A 22,524-nucleotide genomic window follows, 5' to 3' on the forward strand; every position below is an offset into this window, starting at 1 on the left:
ACAAACGGAGTGTATTTTGTAATTTATTAAAAACATTTTTTAGCAATCTAAGCCTAATTGTGACTGATGTATGAAGTATTGGTCATCTAGTGGTAGGGGTTTGACCTCCATTTTACAAAACAGTACACTCCAATTCAAAATTAAGTGTAATATTTTGCCTATTAAATATGCATGACTTGACCTACTATGAATTGTTACTCATCTTCTCTCATCTTTGTCCACCCAGGTGAATGTGTAGGAAACAGAGCCAGCCTTCTGAAGCGGTTCACAAAGTCCGGTTGTGTCCTTTCGGGGGATGGCCCAGGTCCAGGATGGGCACACAGAGGAATATGACAGGTGCAGTCATTAATAATCCTCTTACGTCAAATGAGAACTGTGGGAAACATAAAAGAGGAATTACCATATCTTTCCACACATGCAAAGGAAATCACCTCATCTGTACAACAATGAATCAAAAAATGGCACAAAGCATTGATGTTTTTATTAATGGCCAGCTGTTAAATGAGATACAGAGAAAACTGTCTGTGTGAATGTAATGTCTAGTCCATATTTGATTTTGGAAACTAGTGTTGGCCAATATGGTCCATAGATATATCGTCTTTCTCGTCAACCTGTAAGATCGCCGATACACAATATTATCATGCTAATTTATTTACTTACTTAGTTTTATAGCCATGAACATAATGTGAACTCAAGGGGTTTAAATGGGGTTTCATTTTAGGGATACTCAAGAACTGTGTTGTCTTATTTGGTAGCTCTGTGTTGTTAGAGGACGGTCAGGATGGTATGGACAGTGGAAGCCTGACTCGACAGGTCTGCATCCAACGCCATCCAAGCCACGGCTTCGGGTTCATTGCTGGCAGCGAACAGCCTGTCGTTGTACGCTCTGTCTCTGCGGGTAAGACGTGTGTCTCTGTCTGGAGTTATGGGACGGGGGTCTGTTGTCCCCTGGCTCTGGTGTGCCAGGCTTTTGAGTTCTTCAGATCTGAGATGAGTCTAATCAAATGGGACTTCAGATACTCCAGGTGTATGATAAGATAAGTGTGAAAATCCACTGTAGGACAGGTTAGTGTAACTGCCTTAGGAAACAAGTGTGACTAAAATGATTTAGTGATCTATATCAGCATATATTTTAGGACAAGAAAAGAAGACAACAATGTCACGGGCTTTAACTACTCAAGTCTATAAAGAGCAAGACAAGTTTACAGACTCCTCCCTTACAGACGGACCCTCAAACGGCAAGCTTTATCCCGGAGATCAGATCCTAGCCATCAACCAGGAACTCGTGAGCGACGCGTCCCGGGAGAAAGTCATAGACCTTGTAAGGTAACACCCTTTACTGTCACCAGAGGGAAGGGCCTTGTCTGGACGCATGACTGTGCTTTATGTATTTCTATTCCATGTGTCTCCATCAGATAAGAGAATTCATTTTAGTTAAGACACTTTTTCACATTCTGCTTCTCACTTGCCAATATGTCTTCTTCTTCTGCAGGCAGTGCAAGGACTCGATTGTTCTCACTGTGCTGCAACCACAACAGGTAGTTAAGGACATCATGTCTTCTCCGATCCAAATGGCATTAAATCAGTCCCCAATTTCAATAGATTCTGTAAATTTTTACTGGAATTTGACATTCAGGTTCAGCTTTGTGTACAAATGTTACATAATTACTACACATAATATAATTAGTATATTGAGACTAAAGCTCAGTGGTGAAAATGTCATGGGAATGATTTGTGTCAGTGTTCCTCAGTGCGCTGAGCTCAATGGAGCGTTAACCCTGCCGCTACATTGCAAGCAGGTCAAGCTATAACAGCGCTCAAAAGTTTAAACTATTTCAACTTTGACCTTGGTTGCTACTGAGCTTGCGGCCCAGCTGTTGTCAGAAGAAAGACTGATCCTCTGTATATACAACTCATGCTATTCTTCCATTCAAAGTCATATCATGATAGTCAGAGGACAGTGCTTGGTAGATTACTTACAAATTATAGTCCGTTACTGATTACAGATTACATGATGAAAACTGAAGTTAGTAACATACTCTAGGTTACTCATTTTAGGTCATGGACTTGTTTTAAATTTACCATTAAATGTACCATAATGATATTTTAAAAAATGCTAATTAATCAGTGATAAAATTGACCTTTTGGGTGCTGTTCTAACATTTGTTGGGGTCAAAGCAACACAAAATGTTTCTGTTGCGTTGAAGGCGGGATGTAAATCATGTGAACAGGGCTTCAGCATGTATTCACCAATTTCAAATCTATACTGCTAAAAATAATTATTTTAATCCACATATTTGTCTTATCTTCAAATGAATGATTGTACATAAAAAAGATACTTTTACTTGAGAAGCAAAACTGCAGTAGATATTAAACATTGTTTGCAGAGAATATAGATATTTAAGACTGGATAAATGATTTTAAAGGTTTTTTATCACTCTGCATGAATCTAATCTTAACCTCTGTTTTCCTGTCTATTTCTCTTTATTTCTTCCTACTCTCTCTGTCTTTCTTTTTGTTTCCTTAGTCACCTAAGTCTGCCTTCATAAGTGCAGCCAAGAAAGCTCGTCTGCGAACCAATCCCCCCAAAGTGCGCTTTTCTGAGCAAGTGTCCATCAGCGACCCAGACTCAGTATGTGCTGCTGCCTCTTGCTCACATCACACCTCGGTCATATGTGTGCTATCACAGCTGTCTTTATGTGCTGTAATGAGACCCGCACAACACTGACTGACACCAACGCTTCCTGAAAGACTTGTATGGATTGTAAGATTTGAGTTTTTCGATTAGACTCAAGTTATTTTGTGACATGACCATTCATAGTCTGTTAATGCTAATATTTGTTAATATTAAAAAAATCAACATGTCAGTCGTTACTGTCTCCTTTTCAGACTGTTACATGGCTGTCATTTCAGTTTCAATATTGAAGTGCGATTCACTCCGCATCTCCTGCTCATCTCATTTCATGAAACTGCAGGTTTTTTACCCAAAGGGGCGAAGCATAAATTTTCTAGACGTAGTCCACCATTTCGAGAATCTGAAAGTATTCATCCAAAAAATGTGCACTTCTGCTGTTGTTTCATCTTCCTCCACCATCCATGAACTCAGACTTTATTAAAGTGCATACATGAAAACACAGGCCTTGGAATTGACTACGCTTGGTTTGGTTGGAATTAAAGGGATCTAGAGTTTCTCCGTTTTATATGGGTAGGGTAGATTTGCATTGAAGTCAGTCAGGCAGATACTGACGGATGGTCTTTTTCTGAATAGAATATAAGTCCTAGTTTGTTTGTTTGGTTGGTTGCTGAGATTTATTTGGATCTACTATAGAATGATTTGAACAAGTGCAGCAGTATTGCAACTATGACTTTCTGAAGAAATTCGTGACTAATGAAAAAGATGTTAAATAATTCCTTCTGGTTCTAATCAAGGTGTTTAAGTTACAAAGTAACATGGAGGAACTTAGCGCCAGCTTCCTTTGAACCGATTCAGCCTACTTAGTGGTAATTGAGTAAGGCAGCATTGCATCTAGAAGAAGGGCAGCAGCTTCCCCATGACCTTAAATGTTGTTACTAGACATTCATTCATTCGTAGCTTTTCATTAGCTCTACAGCTGCCATCTCCTCTTGATGAACATGGGTCGATGGCACCCATGTTAATGTCAATGTCCATGGATTATGTCCCATACAGTTTGATATCTGCCTTGTGAGCAAGGAAGAGTCAACACTACACCCTTGGGTGCTGGTCGCACCAATTTAATAAAGCGGACCGATGGGAGGGGTGTGCAGCTCTCCTGGAAGAAGAAACTTGCTGATCAGGCCTAGAGGGACAAAATCGGTAAAGATCAAACCACCCTCACCTGAGCCTCCTCTAATCATGTCAATCCATCTTGTGTGATCAGCAGGGGTCAGCGGGGCTTTCTTCATTAAAACTCGCCTGTCAGCACAGAGTACATAAGCTGCTACCTTTTTATTAAATGGGTTAGGCTTAAAGACAAATGCCAACGTGGGACTTATTATTCATATCACATCATCTCACGCCATAGGTTACGTGCAACTGATTGGGATTGTGCTCAGTGTATGAGATACAGCTAGTCAACCTGCTCACATCACCGCCTGTCATAACATGATCCCAACCGACACGCCAAACTGATGCTTGCTTATTTGTTTCCATTCTGTATTTGTGTATAAAGTGTAATAGTGCTTTGCAGATGTCTCCAGAAGCAAGCCTAAAAGGACTTTGGCAAACTCTTGCCAAATGTACAATGCTTTCATGGGTGTATCAGACCCCATTAATAGTCAACATTTGATTAAATTAAATAATTGTATTGATGACACTCAGTGGAAGATCAATGGACAGCTGATAAAATGGAACCTGGTATAAATCAATATGATTCTGACTAAAAGTAATGACCTCTCATTCTTGATACAAAAGTGCCTTCAGGGTCTCTCACCCACTTCAAGGTGCACTTAGTCTTTTTTACCAACTTTTTGAAGTTGTAAGTAAACAAATATTTGACAAATATTAAAGAAATTGATAGCTACATCAGTAAAATAGAAACTGGCAAATTTAATTCACCTTATATCAGTAACTTTCCATTATACTATAACATAATCATGGATGACAACTGTCCATCTAAATAGGATATTTCTTAAATTCAGTATTAAAACTTTGCTTTAACCCTTTACTGAGTCTTTGGCAACAGGTGTCAGGATAGCATCCAAAGCTATAGTAACTGGTTGTTCGGAAAGATTTATATTTACAATTATTCATATGTCTTAAAGGTCTAAATATTTGTTGTACCAAGTGTGACATGGACCTTTTGGTTGAAAACCAGATCCACTGCTGTGTTCTGTATCATTGGCTAAAAGAATATTGCAGTAGTCCAGTCTTGAGAAGATAAGAGCCTGTGCAAGAACTATGCATGTAGGGTCTGATTTTCCAAATGCTCTAAAGAGGAAGGGTCCAAGCACTGAACCTTGAGGCACTCCACTACTTGATGTGATTTAGAAACCCTCTCCAGGATACTTTGTAAGATCTGCCATTAGGTTAGGCTCAAAATAGTACAATGTACTTCTAGTAATGCCCAGTTCAGGGAGAATGAGTGAGAGATAAATCTGGTGACTCACTGTTTCAAAGACAGCAGACTGTTACAGTTTAATGAGGATTGATGGTTTGGGATTGGTTTTGGTCAGCCACAGGGTTTCAGTGATGGCACCATAGGCTTTGAACCTGGAAAATGAACAAGCCAGTTCAACATGATTTTTTTTTAATAATAATAAAAAATAAATAAAAATGCAAACAGTGCACCTTTAACTTTTCTTATTGGAAATGAAGTAGATTCCTTGAATAACTCCTCTTTTAGCTACAAATATATCCTGCAACTGAATTCAGTGTTTGTGTCCAGTTGATCAGCATTTATAGGACAGTTTCACATTGGATATAGAATGAATATTATATGACTTCTGCTTAATCCTATAATCTGTATGTTTAAAGTAGAGTTTTGGTAGTTATTCCAATTCATTTAAACTATAAGTTAGATAGTAAAATAAGTTAGACAGAGATCTTCCTTTTAACCATTGTTTCAGACTTAATGTTTTTCTTTCAGGTTTTCCATACAGTTAAAGTCTTGTCATGTGTTTTTACATTCTTTCTTTGTCTTTTAGATATTAGATTTTCTTATTTGAGACTCTCTATTGACTTATTGAGTCTTTTCTTTTCTTAATTTCTCATCCAAGGTTCACAAACAGCTTTCTCACCTCTTTCTTGCCTTTGTCTCTTTCAGACCATGCTTAAAGACGACTCTCTGCTTCTGATACCAAATGTGTTGAAGGTGTTTCTGGAAAATGGACAGATCAAATCCTTTACATTTGACAGCCGCACCACTGTTAGGGTGAGTGTGAATGGAAAACTCTTCCCAGTTACACTTTATTTTAAGGACCAAGGTCTTAACGCATGGAATGACATGACAAAGTAATCAGTAATGTCAGTTATGTAAATACATTGGTTTGCATTTATTTAACAAGCTATCAAAAGAATCTGGTTGTGACTTCAGCTGTTCGTTCATAAGCAGAAACTTTAATCTGCTTAATTAAAAAAACATTTCTAGAAAACATTTTCACACCTCTAATCAAATGCTGCTGCCAGTCCCAAATAGTGTGAACACAGCCATCATAGACACTTGTTTTCCATGATGATTCTTAATTCCAAGTGGTGTGTTATTCTAATATAGATGTCCCTTTCCTGACAGCAGTTTTTCCAGTGATGGACATCACTGACATTGTTAGTGCCCTGTTCAACTAATGCATTTAAAGGGGGTTTCATTTAGTGTAGGTACATAGCAGCATTAAAAAATTAGCTTGAATTTATTTATTTTTATACAATTTTACTGGTTATACATATATAGAGAGAGAGCTCAGTTTTGTTTTCTTGAGCTCCCCTGCTTTCAGTTTTGTAAACATCATATAAATTTTTTTTATTACTTATTATTTATTGCTATTAAATAATAAATATGACTAAGTAAGCCAAGCAGAACACAGGGTGAATGCATTGAGACTGAAGGAAGTTACTTGAATGTCATTTGCATGAATAACAAATACTCCATCATCTGCATACATTTGAATATTGAGATTTGGACATGCATGGGGTAAGTCATTAATATAAAGTTTAAATAAGATTGTATCTAGAATAGAACCTTCTGGGACCCCTGTGAGGCAGTCAGGGTGAGGTGTTTTAGTGCTGTTTGTGCACACATATCACTTTCTATTGAAAAGGTATGATGTCATTTAAAGAATTCTAAGTATATTAAAAAAGGTTGTTTTGTAAGCTTTGTTTTGTAAAAGGATCCAGAGCACTAGTAGATCTAGGTAACACAACTAAGTAGAAATGCATGATCGTGTTCAGGGTTTGGGGGGGGGGGGGGGGGGGGTTGTCCATGTCTCAGACACATTACTGTTGTAATTAATTAACTGGCAGTTTTTTTATAATTGCTCATAGTTAGTAGTTCTTGATGCTACTCTCATTCAGTAATTATTGATTAGCAAATAATTGTCCTGAATTCACCAGTACTTACTTATTAGGTAATCTTGTTCCAGTATTAGTTAATAGAACAGCTGATAGTTATTGTAGTTCTGTCTATTTGTCCTGTATTACTTCCTGCATAGTTACTTTACCTACAGAGCATCATTCTAAAGTGTTACTGAATAGATTAACATGGCTAGGAAAAGTCATTAGCCAACATTATATTGTTCTTTCTGAAAGCAAAAGTGATAAAAGAGGATAATCACTTTCTTTTGTACAGCTGATCTTACGTTATGTCAGAATAAAGCATGTATTTCAAGAGCTATGATCAACTGAAAGAAATGCAATACCGTTGTATTCAGCTTTCAAAGGCGTTGTAATTTTTGAAAGTGTAGTTGAGTTGAGGTTTGATGGTTTCAGACCATTAAAAGAAACCTAGTGAGCTTTTTTTCCCTCCTACAATCCCTCCTGAGCTGATATCTTCAGCCTTTGGTCAGTATCACCAAACAGGTTATTTCAATCCTGGTGACAGAACACGGTGTGGTAATCTTTCTGTCTCCCTTAGCTGGAGTCACTGTCATCAGACACAAGTATATAACGCATCACACCAGCCAGTGCTCATTGGTGCTGCCTTCAGCACAGTGTTTGAGTACAGTATTTGCTTTGGTTACATGGAAACCTCATTAAATATGTGGCATCCACTTCAGAAGTAAAGCCACTAGTCAGTAAAAAGCCTTGTTGGTCTTCAGCGCAGAGTCCAGTGATTGGGAGTGTTGATTTCACTGATGGAAATGTCAAGCCTGTGCTCCTGTAGTTCACACACTGCTGATGCTGTTGCTTTCCACTTCAATTACATTGCACTGTATTATCTGAGATATAGTTATACAGCAGAATTCATGCTTTAGGAGCTAAAAACACCAACCACCAGAAGAGTTACTACAGAATACAAGACCTTGTTCTCCTTTTCTCATTCACCCTAGGATGTGATATCGTCACTGCAGGATCGCCTCTCTCTGCGCTACATCGAGCATTTTGCTTTAGTGCTGGAGTCCGGTGGACTGGCCCAGAATCAGAGGCTGCATCTGCTCCAGGAAAACCAGCCACTGTCTCATGTGAGTAAATGCCACCCAAAAACCACCGACTGATGCATTACCTTCACTCTAATGTTCAAAAGCTCTCAAAGCAGCCTTGAATGTGGAGTACAAGGTATACTTTACACCAGCTTTCTATTGTGTTGCAACTAACAAATAACTTCAACACTAATGTTAACCCATGCCTTCTGCATTCTTTGAATGTACAATAGATCTGTCTAGTTTATTTCCCAACTCGTCACAAATTTGCTTGATGTTGGCTGAAGTCCAGACTTCGAGGGGGCCAGTCCATCATTTTTAGTATTCCAGCGGATTCCTTCTGTCACTGGTAGTTCCGGCAATTTTTTGTTTTATGGGTATTGTAATGGCCAATTCAACAAAAACAATTGAAACCTCTTAAATATGCCAAGTTTTCGAACAATTTTGGCCACCATTGTAAATAAGCATTTTATTGTAGTAGCATTAGCATTTTAATTGAATAGTATTTATATCTAATGTTATCCAGCATGATTTAAAAACTACAATAGAACATCTGAAGATCTGAACAAAGCAGTTCAAATGCCCAGTCAATACTTACGTTCATTTGATTAGTGGCAGAAATTACATTTTCAATTATACTGAATAATCTTAAAATGTTCTGCGGTTTAAACTGGATTTTAAATCAGATTTTCTATATTCAGTGTGGTCTCAGACTCTTAGACGCCATTGTATATGAATATACAGTAACAGAACATTAAATAAGAACCTTATTTACAGGATATTGACATTGATTTGTTATGGCTGCTAGTAGCACATCACCTTTCTTACATAAGTAATGCAATGTGACAATTGAGTATTTGTTACCGTTTTATTTCAAAGTTGTATTTTATTCTGTATTTTTTAGGTAGTTCACAGGACCTACTTCCAGGGAATGAAGTGTCTTTTCCGTATTTGCTTCTTCCCAAAAGACCCTGCTGACTTATTGAGGAGAGACCCTGCTGCATTTGAGTACCTCTACATACAGGTGGATTAGTCACGAATATTCACGTAATATGAAAGTTGATTGGTCTGATATTTATAGCCCCTTGATTTGTTATTTGTTCTAAATACTCCCAGAGCCGCAATGACGTCATTAAAGAGCGGTTTGGGATGGACTGGAAGTCTGACGTCACGCTTAAGCTGGCAGCCCTTCACATCTATATCACTGTGTCAATTGCGAGACCCAATCAGAAGATTTCTCTGAAGCACGTCGAGTAAGTCTTTCATGATTGCCTGAAAAGAGGAAATATCATTTATTTGTATTAGACCTTGTTTTAAATATTATGCTGTGAATTAAGGTTCCTGTTCACACTAAGATAGGATGTTTGAAAATTCAGTACACTTCTTTGGAATGGAAGTTAATGTACGTGTCAGAAATACAAAGTTGTTTATGTGAACAGGCATTTAGAGTAACCAAAGAAGCATGCATTAGATTTTGGATGAGCACTATAAGCAGCATAGTTTCACCCCAGTGGCAGATGACCCTTGTGAAACCATCAAAGAGCACTGTAAGGTCTTGTAACTGCTTGCATGCTTTGAAGACTAAACCCGCATCAATATCTTTAGAAAAGAATGGGGGTTGGAACCTTTCCTTCCTTTGACTCTGTTGCCAACTGTCAAGGAGAAAAATGTCTGCAAGACTCTCTCACAGCTGTTGAAGACTTATCAGCATCCTCCACCAGCTGGTAACAAGGTATATGTGCTTACTAAGAATATTTGGTGCAAATATCATAAAAAATTAGGGCACTATTTTTTGTATTTGAAATAATTTTCCATACTTATTTTGTACGTGTTTTACCTGTATTTTACATTTTGCACTGCATTCTGTTGTGTTTGGAGTTAATTGAAATGTCTGTAAAAATTAATGGATAATGTCCTGGCACAAAATTACCAGTTCTTTCTTTTTGTAAACAGTACATCTTAAATGGAGGTCTTTTGTGATCAAATGTGAATCAAGAAACATGCAACAAAGAAACCTTTTTTCATCTCTCAAGTCTAATGCATGTTTTTGTATGTGTGTATTAATTTTATGCCCTGAGAACAAAGTTCATATGTGTAATGGTGGAAAGAGATATGCAAAACAGTGTGCAATTAATTTCATACCAACCATTGATACACATAGCAAACCTAATAGCAGCGAGACATTGCCCTCTCCTGGCCAGAATATTAGCATCTATGCACTTGCACACTCCCCAATCTTATTTTCTCTTTATCTGTGTTTCTATGCAGGTTTCTCCTCTTCAAGGAAAACTACAGTACATGCGTGTCTTAAATGACCTTCCCCCATTCGGAGGCTTCTTGTTTCACACAGTTGGCTTGGTAACACAAATCTGAGATCACTTCTTAAACTATAATCAAGACATATTTGCATTGATTTTATGGTTTTACAAGAACGTTCTTAATATTACTACGTTACCTTACAAACCTCAAAAGTAAATAAATGGCTTGTCCTTCTCTTACTGAATTTCTCATTATTTTCTTTTTCCTCTGAAAGGACGAGAAGCAGTCAGACACTACGTTGTTGGTTGGGCCGAGACATGGTATCAGTCATGTGATTGACCTAAAGAACAACCTAACAACGGTCTTAGCAGAGTTCAGCCGTGTGGCCAAGGTCCAGCTCTTCAGGGAGCATCATGGAGTAGCCCGGGTTGAGGTTGTTATTTTGGATGCAAAGGTGTGGAAAAAGCTCTGAAACAAAATCTGAAACAGTATTGCATTATACAACATCCTAAAATGTAATGCTATACTAATTTCTGTTTTTATACTAATAATTGTAGCCCTTGGTCTTATTAATGGAGTGGCCAGATGCATCAAACTTTGCCTGTTTGATATCTGGCTATTACAAGCTATTTGTGGACCCTAAAAGGACAATCTACTGCAGGATACCTGGTCAGCCTTATATGATCAAGGCAGGTATGTTAGAAATCGTATTGTTATTTTTGCAAATTCATTAAAATACAACAAAGTCATTGCATGTAATTTTCTGACAGTGCATTTGCTTTGCATTTCATGGTAACACTTTAGAATAGTGTTTCTCACTTACTACATAACTAATAAGGAATTATTGAAGAACTAACAGGTGATTATTCGTTAATACTTAACTCACTACTGTTAACTACTAAGGAAGATGTGTTAATTAATCAGTATGTAATATAATTGTATGATTGTGTTGAGTAACAGTTAGCTAATCAATAACTAATGAAAGAAATACCATTAATTATCTACTAGTTAGGGTTCAAGAAAAATAACTATTTAGTAACTACTAATGAACAGTTATACACAATTTCATTGAATTGTGACCCTTTTATATAAAAGTCATTAGCAGTTTTAGTAGAAGTATGAAAATGCAATATTAATAAATGCAATACATTTTACAGAGGTTTTGCCTGTGTAGTGAATTGTTTTGTGAGTGTGTTTTGTAAGAAATCAGCTTCCAACTAGAAGCCCACCACGACTCCAGTGCCTTGCGATATATTCAGTTTCTGTATGTAAGGCAAAGCCTGAGGAAAAGTGAAAATACAGGTAACCAATTAGTAATTAATCAAGAATTATCAAAAAATTCTGCATGACTTATTTTGAAGCTGAAACATTGAGCCTATTCTAAAGTGAAAATGTTGAGAAACCATTAGTAATTAATAAAGAATTATCAGATAATTCATATTTTATTCAGTTTTAACATGTATACTGCCCACATTTAAACTAATTTAACAAACATTTTATAATCAAAACAAACATTTAGAAGCAAAAAAAAAAATCCATATTTCATTTCCATTATAGGCTAATTAGTGGACTTTAACAAAGTTGCTACTGTAGTAGTACTTTGTACTTGTCCTTTTACTCAAGTAATTTTGAAAATGAACAGGCTACTTATAATTTCACTGGAGTAATATTTTATTGGGGTATCTGCACTTTTACTCAAGTACTTGATTTGTGGGACACAGCCTGATTATTATAGTGATTATTTATGTATAACTGTTCATTAGTAGTAACTTCATAGTTATTTTTCTTGAACCCTAACTAATAGATAATTAATAGTAGTTCTTCAGTAGGTATGACAGAATTCATTGGTTATTGATTATCTAACGGTTACTTAACACAATCATAAAATTATATTACATACTGATTAATTAACACATCTTCCTTAGTAGTTAACAGTAGTGAGATAAGTGTTAATGAAAAATCACCTGTTAGTTTTTCAATAATTCCTTATTAGTTATGCCGTCAGTAAGAAACAGTATTTTAAAGTGTTACCCATTTCATCTTTCTCTGACTAGCTGAACTAAAATATGTTGCGTTGCATATGCAATTTGGGACATTTCAAAATAAAATAGATGTAATAATGGTGAGAAAATCTTGGTGCTGACATCTAAAACATAAAACAAAATAAATTTAATTATAAAAAAAAAAAAAAAATTGAATCAGTCATGACATGAATTGATCAGGTTGCTTTCAAAAGGATCTTTGATGATATATTACAAGGACTTGTCATGGCAATCATTCGTAATTCCAGCTTGATCCCTCCATCTTCTTGAGCTCTCCATCCTCATCTTAAATCAGTTTATGCAAGCTTTACTGAAATGCTGATGAAGATAAAAGCATATTTCTGGAAGTTAAGTGTATGTTGCCTCGTGTTACTAAACCATGTATTGGATGTTCGCATCTCCTGTGGTCTGCCAAAGAAAAAGATCAAAGCACGCCATCACATCCCACAAGGCTCTTTTCCATCTCAGAGAACTATATTCAGCAGACCCACCTTTGTCATCTGGACTCATACCCATCCATCATGTTTTCTGCTTGTTCAACCACTCAGACAGTTTTGTCATTTAGATTCCAGAAGCTCCCATGCCCAATTCCGCTCCGGAGCCACTGTGCCAAGTGGTAGTCGGCGAGAAGACAGAGAGGGGTCGTCCAGAGAGGCAACACAGAAGACATCAGCATCACCCAAACCTCAGCACCTTGGCCTGTGTCACATCCATTTAAAAGAGCAACAACAGCTGCAAGAGCTTCAGATACAAGCTGAACAGGATCTTGACATTAATGAGAACCTTATATCGCAAGTACAGAGTCGCTCACGGACAAAGTCTGACCCCACTCTAAAGAGCATAGAGTCGGTGGCTGAACAAGAAGGTCCCGCCAATGACAATTCAAGCTTCAGAAACAGAGTGAAAACGATGGAGCCTTCACAGAGGTTTTTCTGTGACTCCTGCAAGGCAAAACTCCAAGCTGAAGGTTTGATCTCAGACACTGGGGAGACAGGAAGGCTCATTTTGCAGCAGTGCACAAATTCATGTGCTTCCCGTGAAGGAGGTGCTGTTGATCTCATTGCCTTACCGCTACCTGGGAATGAGGAAGATGAGGAGATAGATGATGGAGGAGGAAAGCTGCAGCCTCCCCCTCCTGCCATAGCAGCACCGCCCCCTGGGTTTCGTGACAACAGCTCTGACGAAGATGACCCTAAAAAGGGTCGGAAAGGAATCAAAGCCACTGCTGCTGTTGCAGAGGGTCGAGAGGATGTTCCTGTAACACTTATTGATAATGTGACCAGTAGGACGGTTCAAGACCATGCTCAGGAGTTAGACGATGCATTAGTGTCCACCCTCCAGGCGCTGGAAGCACTAGCTGCATCAGAGGATTACCCACACCATCACCAACAGACACAACAGACAGCAGGTGGACTATGTGCTATTAAAAGTGCTGGTTCTTTACATGTCAATGAGTAAATTAGACTTTTAAAATTCAATCAAGGAATAGTAATTAAAAACTGGTTGTTTGTACATCTTACAATTACAGAAGTCTAACATATTAAGTTATAAGTTCCCAAAACAAGTATCAATGCAGTGTTACTCCTTACCAACAAAATAACAAACAGGATCTTGACACTTTTTTTTAATTAAATTTTTGACTTTTATTTCTTAATTAGAACATGCATGTTCTCCTTATAATTTTGCTTGCCTGAAGTGACCTTATGAGATTTCTTAAAAAGCATGTTTTTTTTCTGTTCCCTTACAGGGTTGATTGTGCTTGCTGCCATTACCCCAGAATCGTCCCTAGACTCTGGACATGAGACAAATTCATCAGAGCTAACTGATGTGTCTGAGATGGTGTCTGCCATGAAGCAGCATCAGAACCAGGCCTATCTACTGGCCCACCACATCAACAAAGAGCGGCTTTTCAGTCGGCGAGACTTTCCCTTGACAATCCCTGGCTGTACCCCACAAGCAATTGGTGGGGGGGCTTTTTCAATGAGCCAGATCCGTGGCAGATGTCCACCAAAATCTGTGATCTTAAGCAAGACTGTGCCCTTCAAAGTATGCCCCAATCAAGGAGTTAGTGCCTCTGACAACTCTGTGGAGCAGGGGAAGAGCCATGAAACAAAAGGTGAGAAGGACATAGAAAAAACAGAAAGAGACCCTGTCAAAGAGTCCTTGGAAAAGTTTGAACCGCAGACATCTGAGGAGCTTAAAGCATCTGATCAAGAGAGTGCTACCAAAGTCAACACAGATCAGTTGCCTCAGGCTAATAAAGAAAAAACAAGCTCCGTTACCTCAGAAGGTGTCCTGGAAAAAGAATCTGGTACAGTCACCCTAGAAACTACCAGTATAGCCTTACCTGTTATTTTACCAGTGGATAGAACTGCATCTGCTAAGATTTGTCCAACAAATATGTGCCAAGATGCCGACAATGCCTCAATTGAGACCACTAAGCCTTCAAGTTCAAAGGGCCTTTTGCCAGCTGCTGACTTGTTCTGCACCTGTCCAGTACGGCCAGAGCCTGGCCCACAGGTGCGTCTGAAAGATTCACAGGCCCAAAAACTGGTGGTGTTTCACTCATCATCTCCCACAGATGATGAGCGTCTCCGTGCCAAAGGACTTCAGTTAGCTAACAACAAAGAGAATGCAGCAAAGACACATGATGCAAGTTTGGCTAAGCCTAGCACCCAGCCTCCTACCAAGTACTCACCAGTTATGCCTGTTAAAGTAGAACGGAAGGAGATGCCAGAGGCAAAGGCAGAGAACTCCCAGAGTAAAGCCCCTGTAGAACCACAGAAACCTGTTAAAAGTTTGCCTGTTCTGGTAGACCCAACACCTGTCCTAAGTTGTGCGGAAAAGAGTTCAACTATCCCAGGAGCCGAGTATAAGAAACAGGCAAATAACAAAGTCAAATCCCAGCGTAGTACTCCGTTCCTGAGTTTTAGGAACTTAATTTCAGCCACTTTCCCAGCACGTTTGCGCAGAGAGACAGATGAGCGTCGTGCTCATCTTCAGAAGGTCAGGCAGTATGAGCTAGAGTTCCTGGAGGAGCTTCTAAAACCTAAAACATCCCAAGGAGAGTTCATACCACAGGGATCCTCTCCTGTTCCCTCATTTACCCCATGTGCCTGCCAGCTGCGCACAAGTCCCATACAGAAAGTTCCTGGGATTTCACGAGAACAGCGACGCAGCTGTGATTGTAAGAGAATGTGCCGCGGAATGCGTCTCCCAGATACAGCAGTTGGTTCTGCAGCAGACCAGAGAGGGCGAGAGAGGACAGTTTCCAAATCCCCCCCAGCTATTCCAAAGTCTCCACATGATCAAGAAGAATTACGGAAACCTCAGACATTGGAGATCAAAACCACTCGAATCCGCTCCACAAGCCTAGAGTCAAGGGATCCCAGAGATACACCCACGTCATGTTTGCCTATATGCGCTACCCGTTCAGAATGCATTGGTGCACCACAGTACAAAAAGTTACAAAGGAGATATAGCATAGGGGAGATTGACAATAATGACAGCACCCCCCTGTATGCTGAGGTAAAAACAACAAAAGCAAAGAGCCTTGAGAAAGAAATGGAAAGAGTCAGGGCCACTGGACTTAGACTTCCAACTCCAGTAGAGCCTGTACATAGTAAAGATGGGGATGCAAAGAAGAAGGGGATATTTTTTATTCAGGGAGAGGAGCTTCTTCAGGAAAGTCGAGAGGGTACCGCTGAGGTTCTTGGATTGCCGAGTGAGGACACTGAGGACAGAGAAAAATGCTGCTCCTTCTGCTTTTGTTATCGCAAATGTGAAGCTGCTGATGAGAGCAGTGAAAAAGATGAACTGTCTTATTCCATACCCCTGCACGTTTTGCCCGGGATGCACCTAGACTCAAGGGCAATGCCAGTAGTCAGCAAAACACTTCAGGTACTCAATGCAGAGGATTGCAGTGGGGAGGAGGAGGAGGATGAAGAGGAGGAGCCACAAACACAGAGGATTGATCTGCGGGCCTGTGGAAATCTGGAAACTAGCCTGGCAAGGGTACAGTCCTTGCACGGCAAAACATTCTTGCTCCCTGATGGATTCCTAAATGCACAACTTGATGCCAATGAGCTGCTCTCAATTTTAAGGCAGTGTGCCAACTGTCCCCAAATCGAGGGTGAACCTCGTATCCCTCCTGCACAACTGGCAGAGTACAAGCAAGAACTTGCAGTCCATTTTAAAGAGTTCAGGGCATCATGTAGACGTGTGGCAAGTGTTGAGAAAAGTCCCTCTCGAATGCTTAGTGCTGTCACAGCTAGCTTCCAGGTGCTGTGTAACCTTACTCAAACATTCATTCGGCTTGTCAGGGGTGTGCGATCTGAAACTCAAAAACTGCAGCTTTTACGCAAGGTTGAGGAGGTAGCTGTCAACTACACCCTTCTTCTTCGTGCTGCTGAAGAAGCAATGGGACACTCTAGTAGCCTCCCTAATAAGAGTGTAAGTCCTCAACTCCACACATCAACCAACATGGGCTCTCTTAATCGCCCTATCAAAACGTTGCCCAGCAAGTAATGACTCATTCACTCATGAGATTGTGGGGCAGGCCGGAAAGACAGCTGCTCAACACTTTGGCAGGAATCTCTTCGGATCCTTCATCGGTTTACATTTTTACTCGCCTTTCTGTTCACCTACTGCTAAATTCCATAACTGCAAAACTATATACTGTTGTAGGTTTATGAAGGTTGTGCTAACTTGCACACACAAAGGGTCTTTTACAATGTGCACAGAAATTAGGAAAAAATAAAAATACATCTGATCCTGTGCATTACAGATGACCAACAGGGCTGCTCACTCATGTTCTTAGAGAAAGGGTACTGTGAAATGGACTTCGTTTTTTGTATATTTAGTTGTTCCTATATTTAAATAACAAAGTGACTGTCTAGGGAAGGGCTGGTGGGGTTATTTTGTGTCCTAACAATGGTTTATAAAGCATATTATGGAAAATTATATTATCATTATTGCAGTTACTGTAGAGAAATTATAGCTACATAATCTAAAACATGCCCCGTGGGTGGCATATATATATATATATATATCACAAAAAAATCAAATGATAACAGATTTTGTAAATTAGGTAGAGAGAGAACTGGTTGTTTGGTAATGTGCTTGTTTTAAAATTTTATTTGCTGTGACATGAAATACTCCCTTTTCACAATATTGCATTCACAATGTCTAGATTTTTATCTCTGTAAGTGTCTGTTTTTTTATTAATATTTATGAATACAAGAGCCCACTAACAAGATAGTGGAAGGAAACACCTGCCCAGGGCAGACAATGTAGCAGATTTAAATTCACCAGAATATTAATTGAAATGATACACTGGTTGAGCTGAGACCAAGATGGAAAAAGGCGCTCCTGATTGCTAATGCACAATAATAATAATAATAATAATAATAAAATCCTCTCTCGCTCTCACCCCCACAAACTCATCCAGATCCATACCTCATACTTGTAGTGGCAATCAGTGGCATATTTTTTTTTGTACTGGATGAGTGGGCTGAACTCACGATATCACTCATAATTTAGTGCAATCACTAAGCCAATGCTTGTGTAGATGATACAGAACCATTTTCTTTCCAAGTATAGCCTATATAAGTACACAGATAACCAATGTTTCACAATATATTTAGAAAAAATTGCTTTGTTTTTCTTCTACCCCATATTTTGAAATGTCTTAAATGTAGAAAACTTCATTTTTTTGGATTTTCATGTGATGTCATTCATTGTGCACTCTTGAGAACATAACCCCGTACCCATCCACAAACACAGAATAGTTTTATATGTATTTTAATAAAGCAAACTGCTGTCTTATGTCTGAAAACTTTTCTGTCTCCTCTTCCAATCTAGAATATAAATGGTTAAATTATGGTTTTATAATCCATACAAGGCTCTACTACTGTGACATTTAAACAATTATCATCTCACTGTTTTGGTGTCTTGCATGTTATCCTTATTTTAAAATAGAACCGAATAAAGTTGGCTCTGTCAAGCCAGCAACTAACAGACTGTTTAATGCTGGGTTTGTTTAAAACTTACATCATTAAAAGATCAATAAAAGTACAGATGCAATCTAATGTTTTACAATATTTCAGTATAAAAGTATAATTATTCTATGCTCAAAAAAAAAAAATATATATATATATAGTGTAAAGAACATGCGATATTTGTGAAGCTTAAAGTCATTCTAAAAAGAACATTGCAAATATTTATCAAAACGTTTTCTTTTAAAGAGAAATCACATGTATCTTATGATTTATAGTAGTATGTACCAGAGACAAATAGTAACTATATTTTAAAGTATAATATAGCATGGAACATGTTTATTTTTATAAAATACAAACAATATCCTCATGTTTATTTTTTTTTTCTGACATAGTTTCTGTCAAAGACTAGTTGCGTTGCCAAAATGAGATTTGTCACTGATGTGCTTCATTTTTGTTGTATGTGTTCATATTTAGTTCTTTGAGTTCTTGTCAGTGTTTTTGCTTCACTGTGGTCTTGTTGTGTGTGAGGTCATGTTTTAAAGCAATAAAGAATATTAAAAGTAACATTTTCAGCTTAGTTTTGGCTATGAGACCGACTGATCAAATTCATAATGAGTGCTCTGAAAATACATACATACCCACATACACACACACACACACACACACACACATTGACTTACACCCTTACAGGTTAAACTTAAAAGTACAAAGTCAGTAACAAAGCATTTTTAAATCACTTGCAATCGATTATATTTAGTTAATAGATTATTAAGTAGATGCTACATTTGGTAATGCATTAATAGGTTAAATACAAATAGCAAGTTCTTCATGCAATAACACTGTAATTAAACAATTATTAATGTTTAAGTAGCTAATATGTAAAGATTTAGATCGTGTTTTTCATCCTTTGTTGTCCACCTGTAAACCGTACATAACTGATGAACAGCATTGAATCAGTAGTAGAGTTGTTTTGGTTGGTTTTGGTGCTTTACACTTTAGGCCACAAAAAAAAAACCACGTTCCTGGATTGCCATTAATGAAGTGCTTTAGACCTACCTTAATTAAACATCAACTAGTAATAGTAAGTGTCCCTCAATGTGGAGTATAAGTGTGTATCAATTCATTTTATACATGAACATTTCTTTAATATTAATCATTTTTAATGTTTTCAAGAACCTCTAATTGTTTATATGCAGATATCCGTAATGTAACATTTACATGTACAAAAAGGCACTTTTTAGTATGTTTGGATAGATGCTGAAACAATGACGTCATACACATTACAAATATTATTACAAATTCTCATGCTCTTTCTCTTTATAGGCCTAAATATTATAGTATATAGTTAATTAATAGTTGATTATATTAAACTGATGATCAGTGATATTAAGGATTCATAAACATTTGTACTTCTGTATCTAAATAAGTTTAGTTTTAGATGCTGTTGATAAGCAATTATTGTATTTTTGTGTCTGCAAACATAACATACTAAAATGTAGAATAATTTGTGTGACTGGCAGATTCCCCCCAAAAGTACTTCAGTAGTATTTTTTTCCCCCCTGATGGACACAGATTTAGTTTGTGGCAATCCCCTGAGCCATAAAGATTATCTAAGACACAATCAGCTAATGACACAAAGCCGAGATTTATCCTCTTTTAATGCTTCCCTCAGAAACCATAACCTAACATGGGCTGACTTTAATTTGAAGAAATGTTTGCTCACTCCTCCTCACACACTTCACCGAGGTCCGAATCAAAGCTATTACAAAGCTTCAGATTTCTGACCGGTGTCTGCACAATCTCCTCAGGTACTGTTTAGATATATATATATTTATATATATTTATGGTGGACCCAATGACAGTAAGTCCAGGAGAGAAGATAAGGGGGGTAAGGCAAAAATTAGTTTGACCATTAAATCTCCCATGACGAGTACATGATATGACAACAATATAGTACTGTGGCTAACAGCTAACCTTGAAAAGCAACTTAACTAACAGTGCAGCATTTGTATAGGGGCTATGAAACCAATACGCTTGGCCCAAAAAAATGAAAATTAAAAAATTAATTTACTGATGGAAAAAACTGTGTGTAAAATACAAACCAGAAATTCAATACAAAAGCAGTTCCAGTTTTATTTGGTGTGGTATTAAATATATTGTTGGCTACACTTAAATATATGCATGGTTTTATTTTAAGGTGTCCATGTTACAGTGTAATAATACATTTAATCACAGAGTTATATTATATATAATTAACTACATGTACCACTATAGGGTTTGGATTAGGGTTTATCTTAGGGTTAGTTGCATGTAATTATGCATAATTTATAATTATTTTAATAGTAAGAACATACAGTATATTGTGTAATGAGGACATCTTAAAATAAAGTGTTATCGTATACTTTTATGTTGATGCCTCACTTCACATGGTTTTATTTTTTGGGCTTATCATTCAGAGAATGAGGTTCTGCAGGTCAAATGAAATCTCATGTGAGCGGTCTTATTCATTTGATGTGAGGTTTAGGGAGTTTTTGAAAACTTTTAAGTGCAGTTTAACACCTGGATTTTGTTAGTTTCAGTAAATAAACCTCAAATAGGCGCAATAGTGACAAGGAATGTTTTGATACACTGTAGCAAGACCTTTTTTTTATTCTCTAATATTTTTCCAGTACAATTCAGAAGATACCACTTAATATCGTGTCTCATTTGACCACCTTGTGTTTAGAAATAAATAAGTAAATAAATATTGATACACTGATATAATGTAACTCTTCAGAGATTATTAAAGAGGTCATATGATTCTTTTTAAAGACCATTATTTGTAGTAACAAAATTACATTATGTAAACATTATTTTTAAAATATTGTATATTATTGTAGCTCCTCTATGCCCCGCCTCTCTCAAACACCTTGTTTTCTTCAAAGCCCCTCCTTCTGACAAGCACAGTCTGCTCTGATTGGCCAACTGACCCAGTGCATTGTGATTGGCCGAAAACAGCAAGCACTCGTCAGAAACGTAACTCCCTTTTCCATAATCATGAGATTCATCTTACAAAATAAATGTAAAGACAGTTAATAATGTCCTTAGTTTTACCATCAGTTCAATCCTGAAAGAGGAACAGAGTCACATGACAGACAGTGATGAAGCTCGTATGTGTTTGCAGAACACAAGCCACGGACGGTTAAGAGCTGACTCCACTGTGTGACCCTGTCTCGCTCTCTCTTGCTCTCTCACACACACAACGTGCAAAACTCAGCATTTGAACATTCAATAGCAAATACTTAAACTAATAACAAAACATACTTACAGTAGCTGATTCAGAAACGCCAGATTGTCGTAGCAAAGTCAGATTGACCTCCTCTCCTAGGTTCACGAAACAATCGTCCATAAAATGCATTGCTGTTCTGTTGTAAGTAATCTTAAAGATTCCTAAATGCATCTACTTTCAGAAGAACAAATAAAGTGTTTCTTCTTTCTCCTAGATACACACACATCTGCCTGACATGACTGCTTCAACACTGTGTTACTGAAACCATGCCTTCTTTCTTTGCGTGAACATTTGGCCAGCATTACGCAAATCTTCCCACGTAGTGACGTAGAGAGGTTGGGGGCGTGTTTGAACGAGCTGTTTTGGGGGTTGTGGACGAGTCTTAACTTTGACAAAGAATATCTCTTTAGATTTGAGACTTTAGTCTTTGCAACTTTACAGATCTTCTTTATGCACCAAGAGCTTGTAACACTCCAAAGAGAAAGGAAACATTTAAATCGAATCATATTACCCCCTTAAGGTTGGGATGAAGTTTATGCAAATACATAAATGTGACCCTGGACAACAAAACTAGATTTCACAGATACACAGGTGCATTAATTAATTAAAAAAGCTAGCTTTCTTGTATTCTAGATTCATTACACACAAACTGAAATATTTCAAGAGTCTGTTTTATTTCTGATGGTTATGACTTACAGCTTAGGAAAATGTAAAATTCAGTATCTCAAAAAATTTTATTTAGCCTATTGACTTGACAGATGTCCAGAAGACGATCATCAACACCCTCCAAAGGAGGTTAAGCACAGAAGGTCATTGCTGAAAGTAGGGATGCACCGAATATTCGGCCACTGAAAATTTTTGGCCGAAA

At 37.7% G+C, this 22,524-nt stretch overlaps 1 protein-coding gene across 5 annotated transcripts; it reads left to right on the top strand.

Moving 5' to 3' along the window:
• The first annotated feature begins 220 nt into the window (after window positions 1–220).
• frmpd3 (FERM and PDZ domain containing 3) lies at window positions 221–18,952 on the top strand. 5 transcript variants are annotated; one of them, XM_059516560.1, is made up of 15 exons: window positions 221–336; window positions 756–898; window positions 1,224–1,326; window positions 1,493–1,538; window positions 2,528–2,632; window positions 5,784–5,891; window positions 7,999–8,130; window positions 8,993–9,112; window positions 9,205–9,341; window positions 9,694–9,820; window positions 10,357–10,446; window positions 10,622–10,801; window positions 10,905–11,040; window positions 12,955–13,797; window positions 14,137–18,952. In XM_059516560.1, exons 1-15 carry the CDS (start codon window positions 296–298, stop codon window positions 16,914–16,916), a joined length of 5,091 nt encoding a protein of 1,696 aa, XP_059372543.1. In that variant the 5' UTR covers window positions 221–295; the 3' UTR covers window positions 16,917–18,952. The 5 variants fall into 5 exon arrangements, with proteins under 5 accessions (XP_059372543.1, XP_059372548.1, XP_059372544.1 ...); XM_059516563.1 differs by lacking the exon at window positions 221–336 and adding an exon at window positions 3,689–3,835 and having other exon boundaries at window positions 880–898; window positions 1,224–1,321; XM_059516565.1 differs by lacking the exon at window positions 12,955–13,797.
• Window positions 18,953–22,524: the final 3,572 nt, after the last annotated feature.

Source organism: Carassius carassius, chromosome 29 (assembly GCF_963082965.1).
Source record: "Carassius carassius chromosome 29, fCarCar2.1, whole genome shotgun sequence".
NCBI classification, from domain to species: domain Eukaryota; kingdom Metazoa; phylum Chordata; class Actinopteri; order Cypriniformes; family Cyprinidae; genus Carassius; species Carassius carassius.

Coding starts and splice junctions, on each gene's coding strand:
- frmpd3 (XM_059516560.1), top strand. CDS start 296: ATGGCCCAGGTCCAGGATGGGCACACAGAGGAATATGACAG. Junction 5,892..7,998: donor ACAGCCGCACCACTGTTAGG/GTGAGTGTGAAT, acceptor CATTCACCCTAG/GATGTGATATCGTCACTGCA. Junction 9,342..9,693: donor ATTTCTCTGAAGCACGTCGA/GTAAGTCTTTCA, acceptor CAATATCTTTAG/AAAAGAATGGGGGTTGGAAC.